At 32.5% G+C, this 20,843-nt stretch overlaps 2 protein-coding genes across 2 annotated transcripts; one reads left to right on the top strand and one right to left on the bottom strand.

Annotated features, from left to right (window-relative positions):
• Nucleotides 1-707: 707 nt before the first annotated feature.
• LOC113399872 (transcription initiation factor TFIID subunit 2) lies at nt 708-12,796 on the bottom strand. The gene is made up of 18 exons (XM_064215508.1): nt 12,479-12,796; nt 12,229-12,392; nt 11,725-11,941; nt 11,360-11,592; nt 11,028-11,205; nt 10,067-10,336; nt 9,586-9,726; nt 9,023-9,303; nt 8,215-8,454; nt 7,520-7,769; nt 6,862-7,024; nt 6,392-6,561; nt 5,970-6,183; nt 3,893-4,094; nt 2,950-3,202; nt 1,918-2,076; nt 1,516-1,644; nt 708-1,221 (listed from the first exon to the last, which is right to left on the bottom strand). The coding sequence occupies exons 3-18, from the start codon at nt 11,764-11,766 to the stop codon at nt 991-993; spliced, it is 3,156 nt and encodes a 1,051-aa protein (XP_064071578.1). The 5' UTR covers nt 11,767-11,941; nt 12,229-12,392; nt 12,479-12,796; the 3' UTR covers nt 708-990.
• Nucleotides 12,797-13,501: 705 nt separating this feature from the next.
• Nucleotides 13,502-20,771, top strand: LOC113400116 (uncharacterized). The gene is made up of 7 exons (XM_026639555.2): nt 13,502-13,819; nt 14,086-14,225; nt 14,735-14,897; nt 15,244-15,462; nt 15,744-15,902; nt 17,672-17,806; nt 18,187-20,771. Exons 1-7 carry the CDS (start codon nt 13,679-13,681, stop codon nt 18,343-18,345), a joined length of 1,116 nt encoding a protein of 371 aa, XP_026495340.1. The 5' UTR covers nt 13,502-13,678; the 3' UTR covers nt 18,346-20,771.
• Nucleotides 20,772-20,843: the final 72 nt, after the last annotated feature.

Here is a 20,843-nt window from a genome sequence, read left to right as displayed (position 1 = left end):
TATTTCATTCTAGTGACTACAAACTAAACCCACTTTGCATATACAAATTACAACTAGGTACCCAGTGTACCTACCTACCGAAAGATAAATAATACTTTATAAATAGAAATCACTTATAAACTAAGACACTAAAAGTTGCAAGTCTTAAAAGAATAATCATAATTATACTACGTAAATGAATTTTAAGTGTATTAAAGGCTATAAATACCTACTAAGTTTAAATCTAGAATTTGTGTGAAAAGGTTCTATTTATAAGACATTTTTTGGGGTACCGCGATTTCGACCTGTCAGCCCATAATAATAGCGTCTGTTTTTATTATAAATAATTTGCCAATATTTCAACCTATTTTTAATAAAAGTCAAGGTAAAACAAAAAAACTAGCTTGACGTGGTTTGATACAAATAAAAATAATTACTTATTTGAGTACATTTTTTACACTTTTCAGAAAAAAATCATGTAGATTATGAGAAATTAAAAGTGTCAATCAGAATTAAATAAACATTAACGGCCTTACTTATAAACGTTGAATAGAATTTAATTGTTTTGTTTATCTATAATTAAAACTGTCAATTACATGACATTCATTTTAATAAACAATTTAGCAAAATTACTCGACGTTCTAGAAAATCGTAATAAGATTTAATGCCACTTCATGCATGTCAATGTCATGTGTTAGTAAATATTTGGCCACAAATAAAACGCAGTATATAGTTTTAATTATTTAATACCAATGTTACGCTTATCTCTTATTATTTAATAATATTTTTATGAAGTACAGCTTAAACTTACATTACCGACTTAATGCTAATAATGAAATAAGAATTTAATTGTACCAAACAAACTCTTATCAGACCACGAAATTTTATCTGTGGTTAATAACATAGATTTTTATTTGATCATTTTACAAATCAAAAGTTATGGACATTTTCCTCTTAAATACTTTAAAAATATTGTTCTTTTTGTAAATTTAAAAATATTAACATTATATATTAGAAACTCATATTCGACGGCATTGAAGACACGTCCTCGGACGGGCTCTGACTCGAACTGAAGGAACTCAATGTTTCCCGCGTCTCCTCTTTGATTTTTAAATGGTCCGTTGAAGAGGGAGGTCGGGGAGGAAAAGACTTGTCCTTGTGATCTTTAGATTTATCTTTACTGCTATGCTTGTGCTTGTGTTTATGTTTGTGTTTCTTCTTTTCCTTCTTCTTCTTTTTCGCCTGTTGGAAGGTACAAAAATATTTGTATACTTTCATCAAAATTTACTATAAATATATTTTATTTTAAGTTTTGCATTTGTTGATACGAGATTTCTCCTTTCGATATCGATATCTTACTGGAAGAGATCCTTTTTTTTATAAGCGTTTTATATATATATTTTTTATTAAATAAAGTATACGTTGTACACCATTTTGTGGAACAATAAAGAGCCTATAAACAATATTATTTTAACTAAAACTTTATTCGTTTTTATTAAGCGTTAGAGACATTTAGTATGTATTCTTATGACTCACTTTAGGACCTCCTAGATCATCTTTATCGTGTCTGAACATGCCTGGCTCGAAACCAATCGGACCTGACGAACCTGGAATACCGGGTAAAGCTACCGCGTTGTCGGATACAAACTCACGCTTCGCCTCGTCCTGAAAAAAAAAGAAGAATTTATCGATGGCACGGACCCAAAAACTACATTAACATATTAATAGTATATTTATAGATCGAGATGAATCTTATACAATAAGTATTTTTTAACCAATAAATATAATATTACATGTTAAATTTAAAAATAATTTAATGGTTGTTTATTATACGAATAAATTGGTTAAAAAATATTACTAATCAAGTGGTAATTCGTTACACATAGTCGTTCATACTTAAATTATATTTGGTACATCATATAATTATTTATAACTTACACTGTAAACTCTGACTGGCAGGTCTTGCACGGACATTATATCAATTTTGTCATCTTCTTCCTTGATGTTTGAGATTGGTACGGGTAGTACGTCATCTCTTGGAGCTTCGATCGGTATTTCGTCCATGGGACCGATGTCTAACTCGGTCTTTATAGGGATCTCAAAAGATAATTTTCATTTGAATAATTTTAACAATAAATATACAAGGAAATAATACTTATGAATTCATCACTTATAAGAAAAGACAATGTCTATAAAGCTGTTTTTTTTTTTTACTTTCCTCTTATATCAAGAGCAGGAATTTGATTATTAAAGTATTTTATATTGGATAATATATACATATAAGTTTTTTTGTATGAAATAGTTTTTGTTTAACTCAACATACGCAGATATACAAATGAACCACCTGATAGTGTAATAGACATCGCCCTCCCTACATTGATTAAGTACTGTAAGAAGATTAAAATGCCCACCGCCAATCTAACGATAGTTATAAAATAATATAGAAAAAAAAAATCATTCTTCATCAACCAATCGTTGAATTAAAATGACGTGATTACTCAAATCTCATTTTGTCTCGGAAAACAGGAGTATTCCGAATGGTAAGAATTCCTCAAACAATGGATTACTTTCCAATATTCAGATCAAACTGCTCATTATATTTTCATACAAACATAAAAATTATGGTCGGTCGACCATTTTCAAAGAAGTTACGTTATGTAATATGTTGACGTAAATGATTTCGTCCAAGTCACCGAAATTAGAGGAACGGTATATTTGAGAATTTACTCATTTACGAGGTTATCGGTTTAACCTTAACGTATCCTCGTTGAAGCGCATCCATCCCCTTATCGTCTCGCATTATAAAATTTACAGATAAGATTGTAACATTCAAATAACAATTCAGATAAATCAATACAAAGTTTTTGCTGTTTCCCCGTTTGCGGAAGTTACCACTCACTATCAAGTGGCTTATTTGTAAGTCGACCTTGCTTGTATTCGAATTAAGTTGAAAAAAATTAAGCGACCTACATCTTCTATCTCTTGTTTGATGACAGGCTTCATATCCATCTCTCTCTGTCTTTCCTTTTCTCTTTCCAATCGCTCCCGTTCTCTGTCAAGCCTTTCCCTTTCCTTGTGGTGCATTTGTTTCATCATGGCCTGAATTTCCGGCAGAGGAACACATAAAGGCCGTTTCAGACCATACAATGTATAATAAAGGTCTACAAGATCACATCGGAGTCTTGCGTCATTAGACAATTGGCTATTGACGTTATTCCACAATCTGAAACAAAAACTCATCTATGCAGTTTTAATACATATATTTTTTACTTCTATAAAAGTTTTTGAATGTAGTATATTGGAAATTAAAAAATAAGTGTTGTGAGTCATTTTTTACGTTTTCGCTACGTTTTTTTTTAAGGGCTCGACTGGGATTGAACAAATTTGCAAGTCAAGTAACACCATAAAAGTGTGCAATAAAATAAATTTCGTTCAAAGAATAAACATTTATAATAACAACTTAAAACTAAAACTATTGATAGTGTTTTCACGGCACTGGATACAAGTTATTTTGAGTCGCTCATACACTATTAATGTCTATCAATATCATATTATTTTAAACACAAACTAGATATATTTATATTCGTTAGAAAAGTAGGACGACTATATACTTGATTTATATTCCGTAAATAACTTTTATCGTTATTATACATTATTTTCATTTACCTAATAATAAAGAGTTAAATGATGTATTCCCTAGTTATGAAAAAAGCATCCCTAGAAAACTAGAAAGCGTCAGGTGAAAAATTGCCACGTCTGTGGTGGTCTCATGGTGGAATACATTTCAAACCAAAAAGGAGACCCACTCATTCAGCCTACGAGTAAGTATCTCATTGAAATTATTATAGGAATATATATTTGTTTATAAATATATTTTTTTAATAATGTCAATCGTTGCTAGCGCCGGCGGTACCTGTGCACGACCGCCTCCGTGTCCAGGCGGTGGCGGGCGGCCCGCTCGAAGGGCGGCATGGAGACGAGCAGGCGCGCCAGGCCGTGCCGCACGCCGGGGTCGGGGTCGTTCTCCACGGCCGTCAGCAGCGACGACAGGTCCTCCGGCTTGCCGTCCACGCGCACGAAGTCCACCAGGCACTCGAACGCGGCCAGGCGGACGTCTGCGGCGATCGGTTGGGTGAATCGGACCACCGGGTGGTGAGTGGTCACCATCGGCCTTAAACATCGGCCTTGGGAACTAAGATGTTATGTCCTTGTGCCTTAAGAAGTTTTTTATCATGTCTTTTTTTTTTCTTGTGACGACCTTCTCGAACGTCGATTTACAAAACCAACAGAGCGCATAATCATTTTTTTCTTACGTAATAAATGTTAAACAAAGGGAAGGGGTCGGCCTATTCTTGTTTTTTCTTATTTAGGGTGAGGTGGGGATCAAAAACTAGTAAAAATCGTCTTATGTTAAAACTGGGCGTGTTATTTCATTCAATTACGACACGTAATACTCGTGTATTACGTGTCGTAATTGATTAAAGTTGAAATAAATAAAATTAAATGAATTTGTTTTGTCACATGATTAACTGTGTAATTCGTTATTATCACGATATGAAGTTCGAACGTAACTTTAAAAAATATATATTGATGATTGTCTGTTTAATTAATGTTAAAACTCTTTTTATTTTATTTTATATTTCAAAACATATCTTCATCATCTCTATTTAAAATAGTTTTGGTGCGAAGTAATCTTAACATAGTAACTGTGGATTAGTTTGAAAATATAGTCCCAGCATCGCACGTTAAGAATAAGGGTCTTGTAATACATAGAATCGTAAAGCTACCAGTCACGACCATTTTACATCTTCAAAAAAAAAATTGTATAATTTAGCCAATTTACTAAACAAAACATAATGAATTATATATGTACAAGCCTTTGTTTTATAATATGTTGTCATATAACAAATTAATTATTATGAAAAATAAAAAGGTTTTACTGTATAACTAGTAACTTATAATATTTCTTATTGGATTGAATGCATTTACGTTCATTATCATCTCGTTATATCATCGCAGAATATAAAGGATTTTCTCTCTATTTAAACTCATAAAGATAATGCGTGAATGTCCTGTAAATATTTATTCTATATTGTTGTATTTTTTTGTTAACTCTCCTCAAGGTCATTATCATATATTTGGAATAAAGGTATTTCATATATTTCAAGAAAAGTATTTTCACAATTGCTGATATTCTATTTACGTTTCGTTTATTAAACTAATGAATAATAAATTACACAGTTTAATTCATCTGCTACGCAATAATGGCATTCATTACTCTACAATAACAGTCTTTGTTCTAATCACTTTAAGATTCGAACTTATTTTACTAACTGTACGATCTGTCTATTTAAGTACAAGCGGCTTTTTTTTGTTTATAAAATATTAGTGATTCTGAGAATAGGGCTCAATGTAAGTCCATCATCAGTTATTCTGTTAGGACGATGAAAATATAGTTATTTTCGATGGATGAACATGTCATTTATTGACTGGTCTCGGTCTTTGGTTGGTATTGACTGGTCACAATATTCTTCATAATCATGATCGTCATTGAAATATTTATGAAGCCATGACCGATACAGAATGTAAATTTCACCGCGAACCGGCAAGAAAATCAGTAATTTCCGCTAAGTTAATCAAATACAAGATAGTTTTTCTTAGTAAATTTACAAGAACATCTTAATTCTTATTAGTATACGTTGATATCACGCTCTTTTATAATTTACTTATAAAGCCATTTATCGTGTAATAAGCTTTATTTAATTATATATATTTTTTACATGACAAATAAAAGTATTAAAAGATCAAGTAAAAATTATCTGCCGAATCATTTTGTAGAAACGAATGCCCGAAGGCTGTAAAGTCCTAAGTCACAACGAACGTAACATTTTAGATCCCATATCAGATGGAATGGTTTATATTTTTGACAATAACAATGTTGATGAAGATGACAACTGATGATGAAATCTATGTATCGGTCAAAGTTTTACCTATGTATTGGCCATACTCCGCGTAGGCTCGGAACACAGTGGGTATGCTGGGTAAGTGTCCGCACTGCTGCATCCTGCGTATGGCGCGCAGGCAGCTCACGGACACCGTGTTCTTGTAACAAGGCAACACCTTCTCCAAGTTCAACACGCGAGTGACCTCCTCGAGGACCAGGCGAGTGTCAGCTGACAATGAATCTGCCGTTATTGGAGCCCCCTGTGTATAAAACATTTGAAACGTTTGGGTACGACTCATTTTTTATCTGTGTAAGCTAATTTTTTTATAATTTGTTTATCTTTCTGCCCTGCACAGACATTGTGAGAGAAAATGAATTCCTTTCATTTACAACACTGTATAAGACAGAAAACTTACTAGAATAATTAATATTATAATATTTAATTAATTTCCCGACTTGTATACTTACGGGCTGTAGCACAGATATCACGGGCGTGATGGTCGCAGCCAAAGCATCTACAAGGGCCGCCTTGTAATAGTTGTCCGAGAAATGATTCTTAGAATTGTCATTGTATTTAAAGAGGTCCAATAAGAACCTGACGACTTCTGGAGGGCAGATACCGTGGATGTTCCTCAAGCCTGTAAATAATATTCCTATATTTAAATTTTCCGAAAATATGTTACTGGTTATTCTATTACTAAATTGTATTATTAGAAATATTTCTGATTTATCTGTTTAAATCATTTTCCTTCTTAAGTGTACTTAAAGGAATATGTCTAGGACATAAGCGTGCCGTTTATATTAAGTTCTCTTTAGATGCATTTTTGTATTTTCTAACATATAACAAACTTTTAAATCAAGAAGTAAAAATGTTGATAATAATATGCAATGGAAATCTATTCAATAATAAAATATAGTTACATTTGTACAATTCTCACCTGCCATAGCCACGGGTATTGTCTTTTGTAGGAAATAGTGCTGCAGATTATCGAAGTTGTTCTGCTTGATGATGTGAGGAGCGGAGAAAGAGCCAAACATCTTACGGAAGATCGTCAGCATCGCCGGCGGACCCGCCCACGAACTTATCATTGCATTAGCCACCTTAACCATAAACAAGGACATTATATTTTATCTTGTACGTATTTTATTTTCACATTAACTACAGTGAGAATGTAGCCAAGCTTTCTAGTTTAAAATAGTTATTATTATTATTATAGTTTCTAGAATAAATTGTTAGTATTTTATTTGGTCTTCTTAATATTATCTTTTTAAATACATCGGCAGACTTGCCAACGGTACTGTAAGTGGTATGGCCCATAGACAAGGGCACTGTAATAAATATTAACAACTAGTTTTCGCCCGCGGTTTCGCTCCTCTTTAAGTTGTTTGGAAAGAAAAGCCTATGTCCTCCTTTGGTGTCCAAGATTCCTTCATGCCAAATTTCATCAAATTAATTTCAATGGTTTGCCGTTAGCGTTATAGACAGGCAGACAGTCTAGAGTTACTTTCGCATTTATAACTAAATCTAAGATTAAAACAATTTATACGAATTAATTTCCTGGGTAAAAATATTTTTTAATATAATTTTAAACTCACTTTAGTCAAACAAAGGGCCGCCCTGCACCTAATTTTGTGGTACGTCTGTTCGTTCTCGATAGTATCCGTCAAGGCCTTCCTTGTAGCGGGTTCTGGGTAGTTGTGGAGGGCGTCTATCGCCTCGCTCTGAGCCGTGACGTCACGCTCGTGGCGCAGCTGGTACTGCCACTGGTAGTCCGGTTGAGATATCACCGTGCTACGTAGCAGGGACATTTCTGGGTCCAGACGTATCCAGAGCACTGGCGAATCGCTAACGAGGACAGAAATATATATGTACACGACATTGGGCTACGCGCTTTAGACGGAACTCTTTCCGTAGCTGTTTGGAATTAAATTAAACCGGATTTGTTGATAACAATAAAAAAATAATACACAAACATGCTTAGCTCTATCCTATTCTCTGACAGAAGTATATTAAAACATCGTTAACAATTTGGTTATTAATTAAAATTTTGATTAAAAAAAAAAAAAACTAAAGTTTCTCTAAAAGTAATATGTAATTAAAACATTCAATAACAGTGATATTACAAAAACGTTTTTCTTTTTTAAATCTTAATAACATTTATTAGTGTTTCTGTGCACTGGAACATACCACCACAAAAAGATCTCATACTATGTCATATAATGAAATCATAACATTACTTATCTACCACGTACATTATACGTAGAACTTTAATACGTAAAGTAACACTTACTCCATAGCAGAAAGATCCATATCAACTTCCTCTCCGGTACAAAGGGGAATTTTCTTCTTCTTGTTACGTCGACTCTTGCTGTGACATGTAATATCAGCTTTGACGACAATGTTCTCGATTTGTAACGTATGCTTGAATGTACCGTCTAATTCTTGCAGTTGAACTAATAGAGGCCCCACGTACTTCCTAATACCACGCTCATGGACACAGTCTTGACGAATTTCTAACTCGACTGTGTTCCTGTAAAAATATAACTTATTATTATCAGTTTAAAAAGCAATCGCAATTTTAATAGCAACGAGTCAATTTCACCGATGCACATTAGCATTGGAAAAAAATATAAAACGCTTTTTACACTTTCCAAAAACCGCGAAATCTAATTTGTTATATCTCTTGAGTCCGTAATTACACCAACTTTTTAATGACACAACCAACACTATCCATCCAACTATATTTTGCAGTGAAATAAACTTAAATTATATTATTGAACCATGATTATTTTATATAAAGGATATATAATGGCTAGTGGTGACTCTTATGCATATGATTGTCCCAGAAAACGATAATACTTATTACTAATGATCTCAGCCCTGGGAGATCTCACAGTTATAACACTACCAATGAAAAATGTGTTATAACTTGGTGGTAGGGTTTTGTGGTGGCCCGCCTGGATTGTTACCATCCGCTCACCAAATCTACTACCGTTAAATAGCAATACTAAGTTTTGATGTGTTCCGTCATTACGTATGAGTGAACTAGTGTAACTAAAAACACAAGGGACATACTTCATTTAATTTTAAATACCTACCTTTTTCTATTAAAAACAGACGTAAGTTGGAACTTGGCATGCCCTCCTGTCCGTACCCACTGATCCACAAACACTGCCATGTCTTTCCCTGTCACAGTGAATATGGCTTTAACGAAGAGATTCGTGGATAAAAGTAGATGTCCCCATAGACCGCTGCCAATTTTGGTATTGGCTGCATTGGTGGCCAACGACAGCTGCTTATTAAATACTTGAAGGAGTAACTCTTGGCCAATTCGTTGTTCCAACATTCGCAAAACTAAGTGGGATTTTTTTCGCATTATCTGAAAAAACATATTGATAATACATATATATATCCATTATTAAATAATCTATTTTCTCTTTCACTTTTCCCTGCCTTCACCGCTCATATACTAATAAAATTAATTTTAACATAGTAATTAACACTTGATTATTCAATTTTTTTTATGTGTGCGTTAATATGTATTGTGTATATCTATCTGTGAATATATGTATATATCTGACCCAGTATGGAATAAGTACAAATAACCACAACAACAACAAATGCTACTCAATTTTAATGTTTGAATTCTTTACATTCTTACCTCAATGTACCTGGGTGACATAGTATGGACATTCCTAACTGGGAAATAAAATACATCTTTAGCTTCGACTCGAGCGCCACTAGCAGGAGGCTGCCATGGATCTAGGACCATTCCACCATACTGTTCTTCATAGCCTACCACCTGCAAATAACAAAATATAATCAATCATGTACAACTTTTTTATAACTACAGTTTTTGATTGACATGAATATACCAAAAATATTTTATTTTAATAAAATTCAAGCTATTACTTTGTTTGCATCTACATAATAAACTATAGGTACTCAACTTTTAGTTGAATTTTCATAATAATTATAAGAAACCATCAAAAAGTTGGAAAAATTGTATTATTTTATTTTTATTTCTGATTGTACTTTTTATTGAAGATCTATGAATTTAGTTATTAAGAATTACAGTCGGTCTTAAATTTTTACCGATTTATTACTAATAGAATTTTATAGTAATTTTAAGTTTTACAAACCTCTTGCAACTCTTGATGTATCCAATATCTATATTCATTATTTCCAAAACATTTCTTAGAATACAGACCGCAAAGATATTCGGGAATACCTTTGGCCAACCATAAGTCGGACCAATTCTGCATAGTTATGAAACAGCCGAAGAATTGTTCTGCTACCGCTTGTGCCATCGCTTTACGGCTCACATAAGTTTGATCGATGATAGCAATGGAATGCAGGAGATGTGTACTTAGTATCGACATTGTTGTATATGCTGTAGCATCATCTTCCGTCTAGAAAGCATTTTTTTGAAATTAATATACATTAATAAATCCCTTCATTAAATTTTACCACTAGCCACTAGACCAACTCTCGTATGTCTAAAGGACACAAGTTTTATATTAAACTAATTGTACAAGAAAAGCAGCACAAAGACAGATTGCATTAAGATTAAATGAATAAGAAACATGAGAGTTCATCTATTTTTGTGCATACACTTGTCTGCTATAATAACTCCTGTGGAGTTGCCGAACCAAACATTGTTAATGGATATTGAGATGGATATGAGAGTCATCAAATGCTCTTTTTGAATCTAGACTTATTCTTATATAATATTTATTCGGTGGTAGGGCTTTGTGCAACTGTCTGGGTAGGTACTACCTACTAATCATATATTCTAGTGCCAAGCAGCATTGCTTTGTATCTTTGTGTTCCAGTTTGAAGGGTATGTGAGCCAGTGTAACTACAGGCACAAGAGACCTAATAACTTAGTTCCCAAAGTTGATGGTACATTGAAGATGTAAGGAATGATTAAAATTTCTTACGGTGCCAATGTCTATGAGTGGTGGCAATCACTTACCATCAGGTGGCCCATATAGTATAGTTTATAAGGTATTTTCATAAAAAAAAACCTTATTAACTATTCATTGATTATTATTTACCTTATGTCTTATGTACTTTATATATAAAAATATAAATACTTACTTCATCCACAAAGACTTGTTTATAGCATGGATAGGGATATCTGGTCGACAGTGTCTCTTCGTAGAACTCAAATGCTTCATGAAGATAGCGTACGGTATTCTTAAGTATTTGCAAGAGATTAGGCAAACAGTAATGAGTCACTTCATTCATAAATGGATCCACATATGTTTCAAAAGGTCTAAAACAGATATATTAATACCAGTTTAGGAGTAATTCTAAATATGACTGTTCTTTTAAAAAAAAAAAAAAAGAACAAACAAATAACAGGAACAAAAACAAAATATAAAACAAATTTATAATTAATTTGTATTTAAATAATATAAAATTTTTACCCAATAGCCAAAGCAATATTTGGTGCACAAGCTGGAGTATTCACAACATAGTGGAATGTCTTTCGTCTATGGTCAGGTGTGTAAACCACATCTAACAGCTCTCCACAAGATACTGCAGTTAAACATTCATCTACAGTAAATTCAAGTTTCCAAGTGCAAGGCTCAGCAAAACTGTCTACACAAGGAAACCAAAGACGTGCTGAATGGCCATATGTGAACATATGAGCAGATTTCTGTAAAAAAAAAACAAACAATTAAAAAAATATATATGAATTACTAATTAATAATTAAACAAAATTCAAATATCACATTTATATATAACATAGAATATAACAATTTAAATATTCTATAAAGTAGCAACTGACCTCGATCAAACTACCCTCTCCTTCAGGAACAACAAAGTGCATACCACCCTGTGGGGACTCTAACGAGAACTCTATACCTATTCTCAGTCCCCTGCCCTCTCCCACCAAATGTGCTGCATCATCAGGCACCTGTATGTGCAGCTCCCCAGAATTGTGATCTGGGTCAATTTTCTGTGCAGCTGACAAATGAAACTGAGAGAAGACTTCGAGCGATCTACTGTTTATTCAAAAAAAGAAAAATTAATAAACACTTATAATTATCCATATTTTTTCATTTAATTTGTTACTGTTATAATTGTTATACAATATATTATTTACAATGTAATTGTTTCATTGTTTTAATACTAGTTTTTTCATTATATTTTCATATGTAGGCATATGCATCGTAAACATGTAAAGTGGTTAAATAATCAAAGATTATAAGAATTATGATCTTAATCATAAAACACATATAATCGAATTTTAAATGAAATATATGTATAACTAAAGGTAAACATTACTCACGTATTTGGATCACTCTGACATATATCCAAGAAAGGATCAAAATATTGAAAGTTGGCTTCATATTGATCATTCAAACATACTCTATAAATACGACATTGTTTTGCGTTCAGACGAATGTATCTTAAATTATCTTTTAAGGGCACAATCGTCAATTCAACAAAACCCTGTAAATAAAAAATCAAATGTCGTTAAAAGTTGTATGTAAGACGTGTGTGTTTTGCAGCATAATATTTTGATTAAGTTTACTTACAATGACGCTTCTACGTTCGAAACTGATACCGGTTAAACTCAAAATCTGATGGGCTGTAAAAGATATATTATGAAATTAGTGATTATTTAACTAAAATGAGTTAATTAGTCTGTTTTAAATATTATTTATGATACTTATAATTTAAAAGGACGACAATTGTCGCCTGTTCTCTCCCTCTTCATCATGTAGTCTTAAATAATAACTATTTGTTAGTAAAATTCATATTTTTAATACTCATAAACAATCTTAGTTTCGGTTTTCTAACACGTTTGTTGTTGCTCTTCACATTACATTTAGCAAGACGTCAATAATTTATTATTTATATTTTTGACAACTGTCAGTGTTACAATAATTATGCAGGTAAAGTTCAATAACTAATACGACAAAAACAATTTCGGTTAGAAACGTAAGCCACTTCGTAACGCTAAAAACATATTTTATATTCAAGATTGGTTATTTGCTATCCACTATTTAATATACCCAAATGACAAGAAATAAAATAACATTAATATAAATTACGAAGCCCATATTAATTGTTACAGGCCGTTTTGTTTTAATTTTGATTGAATCTTCTTAGCTCCAAAATTATTATTTTTATTATTTTCTTATCCTACTGCTTCCTTTACGAAGTTCCTATTATAGAGGGTTATTGGTAATTTGACGTATTCCCGTTAGGAGGTGATAGGGGTGACTATTTGCGATGAAAATTTTTAACCCCCATATGCAAAAATGTATTCAAAAAAAGTTTATTTTTGAAGTTGCAATTTTGACTTATTTTGAAAACATCTAAAAAACGTGATAACTCAAAAATGGTTCACTTTTGCATCATGCATATGGGGGTTAAAATTAACCCAAATAGTCACCCCCATCACCTCCTAACGGGAATACGTCGAATTACCAATAACCTGTATAATAGTGAATCTATTATACAGGGTTTTAAATAATTTCAGTTTTGGTAATATTTTTATTTACATTGTCAATATTTCTAAACGAAATATTTATAAGCAAAGGTAGTGATTTTGTTTACTCTGTGTGCTCTTGATCTGTCAAAATAAAGACAAGGAAGAGAAGAGGAGATTACGATTAACTTTATAGTTATATGATTGTTGTGTCCCAAATAAATTGTTTCGTGTGAAAGTTGTATTTTATAAATAGTCCCCAAAACAATTTACATGGTTACTTTCGACCTTATCAGTCACAATGTGGGAATCGCCATACTTGACTTGTTTGTTTCTGTACATATTTTCTTTTCAAATTATCGCAACTAACTCTCGTACTTCAAATATTTGGAAATTAGATGTCGAAGAAGGACAAATTGTTGATGGTAATACATTATCTCAGGTGCGTACTATTACCTACAGATTTTATGATTTATATAATCGTTGGCTTGAATAATATTTATGTCCACATTGTCGCCGTAGTATTTTACATTTCTATTAAATAAGCTCGTTAGCCTTGACTAGACGGAGTTTCTTGTGAAATAATTACAATACCGTATAAAGTCAAGTATATTCTGAATCTAAAATATAAAATATTATTCTTAACAAGTAATAACAAACTATATTGAAATGTATCCAAATACTGATGTTTGCTTAATATTATTTTAGGATGAATCAGATAAAGCAAAAATTACTGAAGAAGATGATATATTCAGTATAATAACTTCAACTGTTTATTATGGTAATACATGGACGAAACATGGCTTTGATATGTTCTGCACTGACTGCCAGATGTTTGAACAGCAAAGGTAAAATTAAATTTTGTAAAAGGATGTTGGTATAATATATTTATTTTATTATCTTTATATTGTGAATATTAAGATCTAAAAATACTAATAACTGTGCTAAATACTTTTAATTGAGTTTTAAAGTCTTACCTTTTTATTAAATGACTAATATCAAAATTAAAATGGTTAATCTTTTTTAATAAAACTTGGTAAGTTTTACTATAAATAATATGTTCTTAAGGTTAATGGTTGAACACACTTCTGTCTCTTGAAAGTCTTTTTAACATATACATTAATCCTATTAATTATCTATATTAATATTATAAAGGTGAAAGTAACTTTGTCTGTTTTTTTGTTACTCTTGTATGGCCAAACCACAGATCCAAATTTGATAAATATGGAAGGACATAGGCTGCATACACATAGATATTTTTCATGCATAATACCTGACAACCAAGTCCTAAAATGTGAGTGAAACAGCAAGCAAAAACTAGTGTTACATATATTTAAATAATAAAAATTTGTCACAGGGCTAGTGGAGAAAATGGTGAGGAAACTTCTCCATCTGAAACCAATGGTAGTGATATTGATGATGAATACTTAGACTGTGGAAAAGCTGTTAACTTTACATATTATGACAACCTAGTTGGGGTAGCGAGGCGCCACCGGCATCCCAATGTACCCGAACCCCAGGTGATATAAAATATTAACAATTAGTAATTTTTAGTTTAGATTATTCATTGTTTCTTCTCCATTGAACTTTTAAACATTTTGTAATCATTAAATGTTTTAGTATTTTGTTTATATTTAATTGTAATTATACATTAAAATAAATATCATTAGTCATCATTGTACACATGCTTATGACATATTTAAATATTAATATACTTTAAAACTATATTACTGTATCAACTACACTATGATAATTTTTTTGTGATATGTTTTTTAAACCTGCTACAATATTAGTATAAGATGAATAATATAATTTTAAATATTTGCATATATTTATGAGTAATTACAGTTTGTATTTAACTTTCAGGTTGCCCTTATTTTCACAAAGAAAAAGTCATACAAAAATGGTGTAACAGAACTAGATATAAATGCATTAGAAAAACGTCTTAAAAAGGCTAAAAGAGAAAAACCAAAGTCAGTGCAGCTTTACAATCAGATTGGTAACTTCTGGAGAATCAAAGGTGATACAAGACAGTCCATCGAGTGCTTCCGGCGAGCGCTAGCTGTTTCGCCTTATAACGCTGAAGTAAGTCATTGTATAAATTATTTTGTATAAAATATAATAAACAGGAATCAGCTGAATCTAATAGAAATCGAAGAATTTTTTTTATCTTTGTTTTGATTCAATTTTTTTTTTTTTACTATATATTAACCAATGCTGAAGGTTGAGTTAATTACTTTTTATTTAATCAGTGTATACATTATATGCAATGTTTCCTGTTTCAAATATATATTTACCTGTAATACCAACCCAGGTATATAGAAGAAATGAATATGCAATTTTGTAAGCATTCTACGTTTCTACAGGTGTTGCTAAATCTAGCACGCGTGCTCTTCACGCTGCAGTACTTGGACGATGCGATCTTCCTCACGCGTCGTTCCTTGGAGGTGCAGCCGCCGGATCGCAGTACTTGGCAGCAGTACTTTACACTGGGCGAGATATTCAAAGCTTATGGACATTATCAGGTAGGGAAAGCAATATAGTTTACATATAACTAAGAATTATATATCTATATTAGCTGTTGCCCGCGGCTTTGCTCGCGTGGAAATTGATTATATTAGAGAATAAATTAAAATATTACGTTAATTTAAGACCTTTTTGTATACCGCATTGTTGTTCGACTTTCGTGGGCTAGATCCACAAGACTGCTCATAGAGCTCATTCTCGGACAGGCTATTTAGAACTGTCCATGCTAAAAACAGTCTACTCTTAGGTCTACTCCAACCATTTTAAAGATTTGACCTTGTGCTGTATTAATTGTCATGGCGAATCAGACTTTACTCTCTTGAACTTAAAGGGATTTTCTAATGGTATCAAAGATATTCGTGGAATAGACACTGTTTCTCCTTTAGCACATCCAGTGATAACTGTAGCCTCTATGACATTACAATGGAGTGCCGTTGCATAATTTTGGAGGTCATAAGTTTTTCAGTAACATTATTGGCGCGTCAATCTTCTTACTTAAATAATAACGGCCTTCAAGACTAACCTATATACGAAATTACAACCGCTATTTCAACCCTTAAGGGTAGAATATCCAGAACCGTTTAAATATATATCTACTCAAATCTAATCAGTAGCCCAAAAGTAAAGATTAATGCTTGTAACTTCAAAAATGACCGACTTCAGATTAACGTATATAAGAAATGTCAACCCCTATTACACCCCTTAGGGGTAGAATATGCAGAAACGCTTAAATACATATCTACTCCTTTTTAATCAGTATCCCAAAAATAGTTCTACTTCCTAAGCACTTGATATCGATATGCCACTGTTAATAGGTTCGATAGCCGTTAACAGTGGATAGTTCGTACTACTTGACGACTTGTGAATTTAATATTTTGAAAAAAAATATATCGTCTTTATGTCCTAAAATCAGGAGTTCCATTAATTTTTTTTTTATTATCTCTCTATATATATGTGTTATATACCTATTGTAACTATCGGTATTTTTTTGGATGTTCTGATTAAAAGTCTACACTCACCGCAACAACCGTTACCGTAATATATATACGTAAAGTGTATACGTATATTTAAAATAACATGTCCTGACTGACTGATTCATCATCGCCGAGCGTAAACTATTCAACTTAGGGCCATGAAATTTGGTAAGTAGGGTCGATTACGTCACTAAAGAAAGAATATTGGAAATTGTACCTCTAGGGCGGTGAAACAGGAGTTGAAATTGATTTTTGGGCTACTGATTAAAAATTAGTTGATACGTATTTAAGCGTTTCTAGATATTCCATCCCTAAGGGGGGAAATACTCATCAATGTATACCACAAAAAAGGTCTTAACGCAATATATTAAATGAATCTACAAAATATATTCAACTTCCACGCGATCAAAGCCGCGGCCAACAGCTAGTCTTATAATATGTAAATTGTAACAAATTTGCAGTCCAGCAATTGTGACTAGTCGAATGCGGCTTTATGTCCGCGAAAAACACGAAAATAGTATACTTTTACTAAGCAAAAACCTGTAAAATTACTTTTGCTTGTCTAAGCTATCATTGCGTATTAATAGACTTATCCGACATATTAAAATTTCTTGGCTGTAAATTCCTTTAACGCCGAGCATGACGTGACTTATTATTATTAATACAAATTAAGCACATGAAAATTTTAGTGGGTTTGTATTCTAACCAATGGGCCATCTCGGCATTTAATATATAATATTACTTTATTAATTACGTACAAATCAAGTTTTCCAATTCGTGATTTAATTCTGCAGGAGGCAGCAGTGCACCTAAAACATGCACTTGATCTGCGACCTGACTTTGAACCCGCGCTGGTCGCGCTGAAAGACATCGAGAACATACCTGAAGCCTCAGTGCACGTGTATACGCTCCTAATCATTGTTTGTTTGGTAAGTTTAAAAAAAAATTGAAATATTGAAGTTTCAAGGTGCGATTGAATTTAAGTGCAGTCTTACTTATGATTCATGAGAACAGAATCACATCTAAACTAACACGGTCCCTTTTTATAATCTAAAGCAAATAAATCGGAATATAATTATTTATTTTTCATTATTTTACTTACATTTTTTACAGTAATCAACAGGATTTATATTAACATATATATCTAGTCATTGAATATAACATTTTGGTAAAAATATAATGGTGTAGTAATCTGCAATAATCATAAAAAAAATAGATCTTGTAAATATTTAATGTCAATTTGGGAATCGGTACGAAATATGATATAAACGAACCGTGCGTTGTGTAATGAGGCTGTTCGGTCGGGCAGGTAATGGGCGTGCTGCTAGTGATACTGTCGTCGGTGGACAGCGGCGGCGACGCGGACGAGCACAAGACGCAGCGGCACTTCAACCGCGCCATGGCCATGCGCTCGCTGCGCGGCGTCGCGCTGCCCGGCGCGCGCGGCCGCAAGAAAGGAGGCTCGTAAGCACCGAGACCACGCGAGCCTGAGTTTACTACCTCTGCAAGTACCGTTCGATTCATACGTTCCTATTCGAACCACGAATTCACGACCACTGCATTCGACACGGACCTGAGACGACCACGACCCGAAGGTCGCGAACGTTGTCCCGTTGGTTCGTGTCTGTGATTCGTGGTTCATTAAGCTTCGAATTCGTTTTCGATTACAAAACTAAATGTATACCAAATGGTTTGCATTCGATCTGGAACTTAGTGTACCGCGAGCCAAAGGTTCGCAATCACTGTCTGTTCGGTTGTTTCACGTCTGTGATTCGAGGTTCATGATAAATTTTCGATTTCAATCTTATGTAATTGCAATTTTGAATATGTTTTTAGATGTTTGCAAATGTTGTGGCTCAAGTTAAAATTTTCCTTTATTTCATTTATTCTTGGCCATGATAACTACACGGTTCTCGAGTCATGATGTCCGTGTGTGACAGTACTTACTGATGAATGCTCAAATTATTTATTCTTTTTTTAAATTAATTTTTAACAACATAGTTTTACTTATGCAACACGAAATTTGAAACTTTTTTTATTTCAAAAATTTTGAGATTGCCGTGTTCTAAAATTGAGAAGTTTATAGCAAAATCTTCTTGAATGTATGTACGTGAATGTTGCACGTTATTATAAATGTGTTATTAATTAATTAATGTCATTTACGTACCTATTTTTAGCCCATTAATGTTCGTGGGCTGATAAAAACTAGTACAAATAATATTGTTAATGTGTTCCACGATGTGCCTAACGTAAAATCAAAGTACGCCTTTGCGGCAGTGCGTACGCAAATGTTTTTTTTTTTTTATTACTAACAAAAGTAAAGAATGCAAGAAATTTAAATACTACTTCATTTGTACTTGTAACACTATTAAATTTGCAACTTCAATGAAATGTATTAAACAATACGTTTTGTTAAGAAAATATGATAAATAAGCAATGGTAGAAAGAGTTGAAGAAGCATTTTTAGGGATGTTATTCTCTACATATTTCCTTTCGATTATTTTTCTTCCGTTACTTTTAACGCTTATTTCCAATATACACAAAATCAATGTTAATGTTTTCCAATTGCTCAGACCATAAACGTTGTATATAATATTGTTATTTTTTTTTAGATTTATTCGTAATTTTTAGTTAATGTTGTGAAATTCGAACTATTGTTTTTTTTTTTACTTGTAAGAGATTCTAAACTCAGGCTAATTAACAACGTACAACATTTAATCGCTTGCCGAGCGCAAATATAAGTAACGTGAAAGCTAAAGTGTTACTATTTCTAGTGTTATTCGCTATTAATACCCAACGGCGAGCACTAACGCGTGTTAGTACTGTTCTGTTAAATCTTCATTTAATTTTTTATAACATAAATAACCCCTACTACTTAAATATAACATTACACCTTGCAGAAATTATGGAAACTCAAGAATATCATTTTTATTATTCCATGAAAGTAATTTAACAATAGTAATAGTATGTTCGAAATTAATATTATTTTTGAAGTCTTCCCAATAAATATGGCGTTGCCATTATATCGACAAAATGTGTCGCATAAGCCAATTGACATTAAAAAAAAAACTTTTGTTTGTCGATCAAATTTTCGTTACTAGGTGGGACATGAAAAAAAAACTAATACTGTGAATACAACTGGATTTATTATTGCACGGTGTAACGTTTATTGTATTTTTACTAATTTCAATAACTGTGTTGTGATTTAACGATAGATGCTATGACAAAACCGTAACGACAGGTTGTTTTAACCGCAATATTTATTGGAACAGTACTAGCAAACAGAGGCTAAATGGCTTATGTACAAATAATCTTTATATGATACCGACCGATATGGTCTTGCCATATCCGATTTGATCTCCGCTTTGTAGTCTTCAACACCTCGAGGTAAATCGTATCCAAAGTGGTATTCCTTTTAGCAGTACAATGATCAGTGTTAAGTTCTACCAAGATTACACAATTTATTTATACATTGACATTATCATTTACATATTATTGTAAGATCAATTACAATATATTTGTAGCGTAGTTCATCCTATTTAAAGATAATTTCGAATGGATAAGCTCGATTTTGGTATTATTATTAAAACTGCTACGTACAAAGGAAACAATCAGAAACTTAATGTAGAGGAAGACTCAAACCGTTTTGGCTCGCCAGTCTTGCAAATGAGCGTTATACTGCAACCTAGTCATTCACTTAGACAAGTTTGGTCTACGGAACCGTGTGTATTTCTTAGTAGTGCATGCAAGTAACTTGTTAAGTGTTCGTAGCGTCTAAGGATTTTAAAGTTGCAAGTCTTAATAATCTGAGATTGGAAAAAAATGTACCTGTTTTCAGTGGTCTTTTGTTAATTTTTGACTATTTATTACTTAATACATGATTGTCTTAGCATCTATGTTCGTTTTATTTACCTGTATATAATCTTAGAAATACCAAAGAAGAACCAATTGAATGCGAAATAAAAT

Source organism: Vanessa tameamea, chromosome 8, assembly GCF_037043105.1.
Source record: "Vanessa tameamea isolate UH-Manoa-2023 chromosome 8, ilVanTame1 primary haplotype, whole genome shotgun sequence".
NCBI classification, from domain to species: Eukaryota; Metazoa; Arthropoda; class Insecta; order Lepidoptera; family Nymphalidae; genus Vanessa; species Vanessa tameamea.
This window is presented reverse-complemented; position numbering and strand designations above follow the sequence as displayed.

Excerpts from the sequence above, each read along its gene's own strand:
- LOC113400116 (XM_026639555.2), top strand. The coding sequence starts at position 13,679 with ATGTGGGAATCGCCATACTTGACTTGTTTGTTTCTGTACATATTTTCT. Across the intron at positions 15,903-17,671 it reads AAGCTTATGGACATTATCAG|GAGGCAGCAGTGCACCTAAA; the intron begins GTAGGGAAAGCA and ends TTAATTCTGCAG. Across the intron at positions 17,807-18,186 it reads TCCTAATCATTGTTTGTTTG|GTAATGGGCGTGCTGCTAGT; the intron begins GTAAGTTTAAAA and ends TCGGTCGGGCAG.
- LOC113399872 (XM_064215508.1), bottom strand. The coding sequence starts at position 11,766 with ATGCACTTTGTTGTTCCTGAAGGAGAGGGTAGTTTGATCGAG. Across the intron at positions 10,337-11,027 it reads AACAAGTCTTTGTGGATGAA|ACGGAAGATGATGCTACAGC; the intron begins GTAAGTATTTAT and ends AATGCTTTCTAG. Across the intron at positions 8,455-9,022 it reads TCTGTTTTTAATAGAAAAAG|GAACACAGTCGAGTTAGAAA; the intron begins GTAGGTATTTAA and ends ATATTTTTACAG.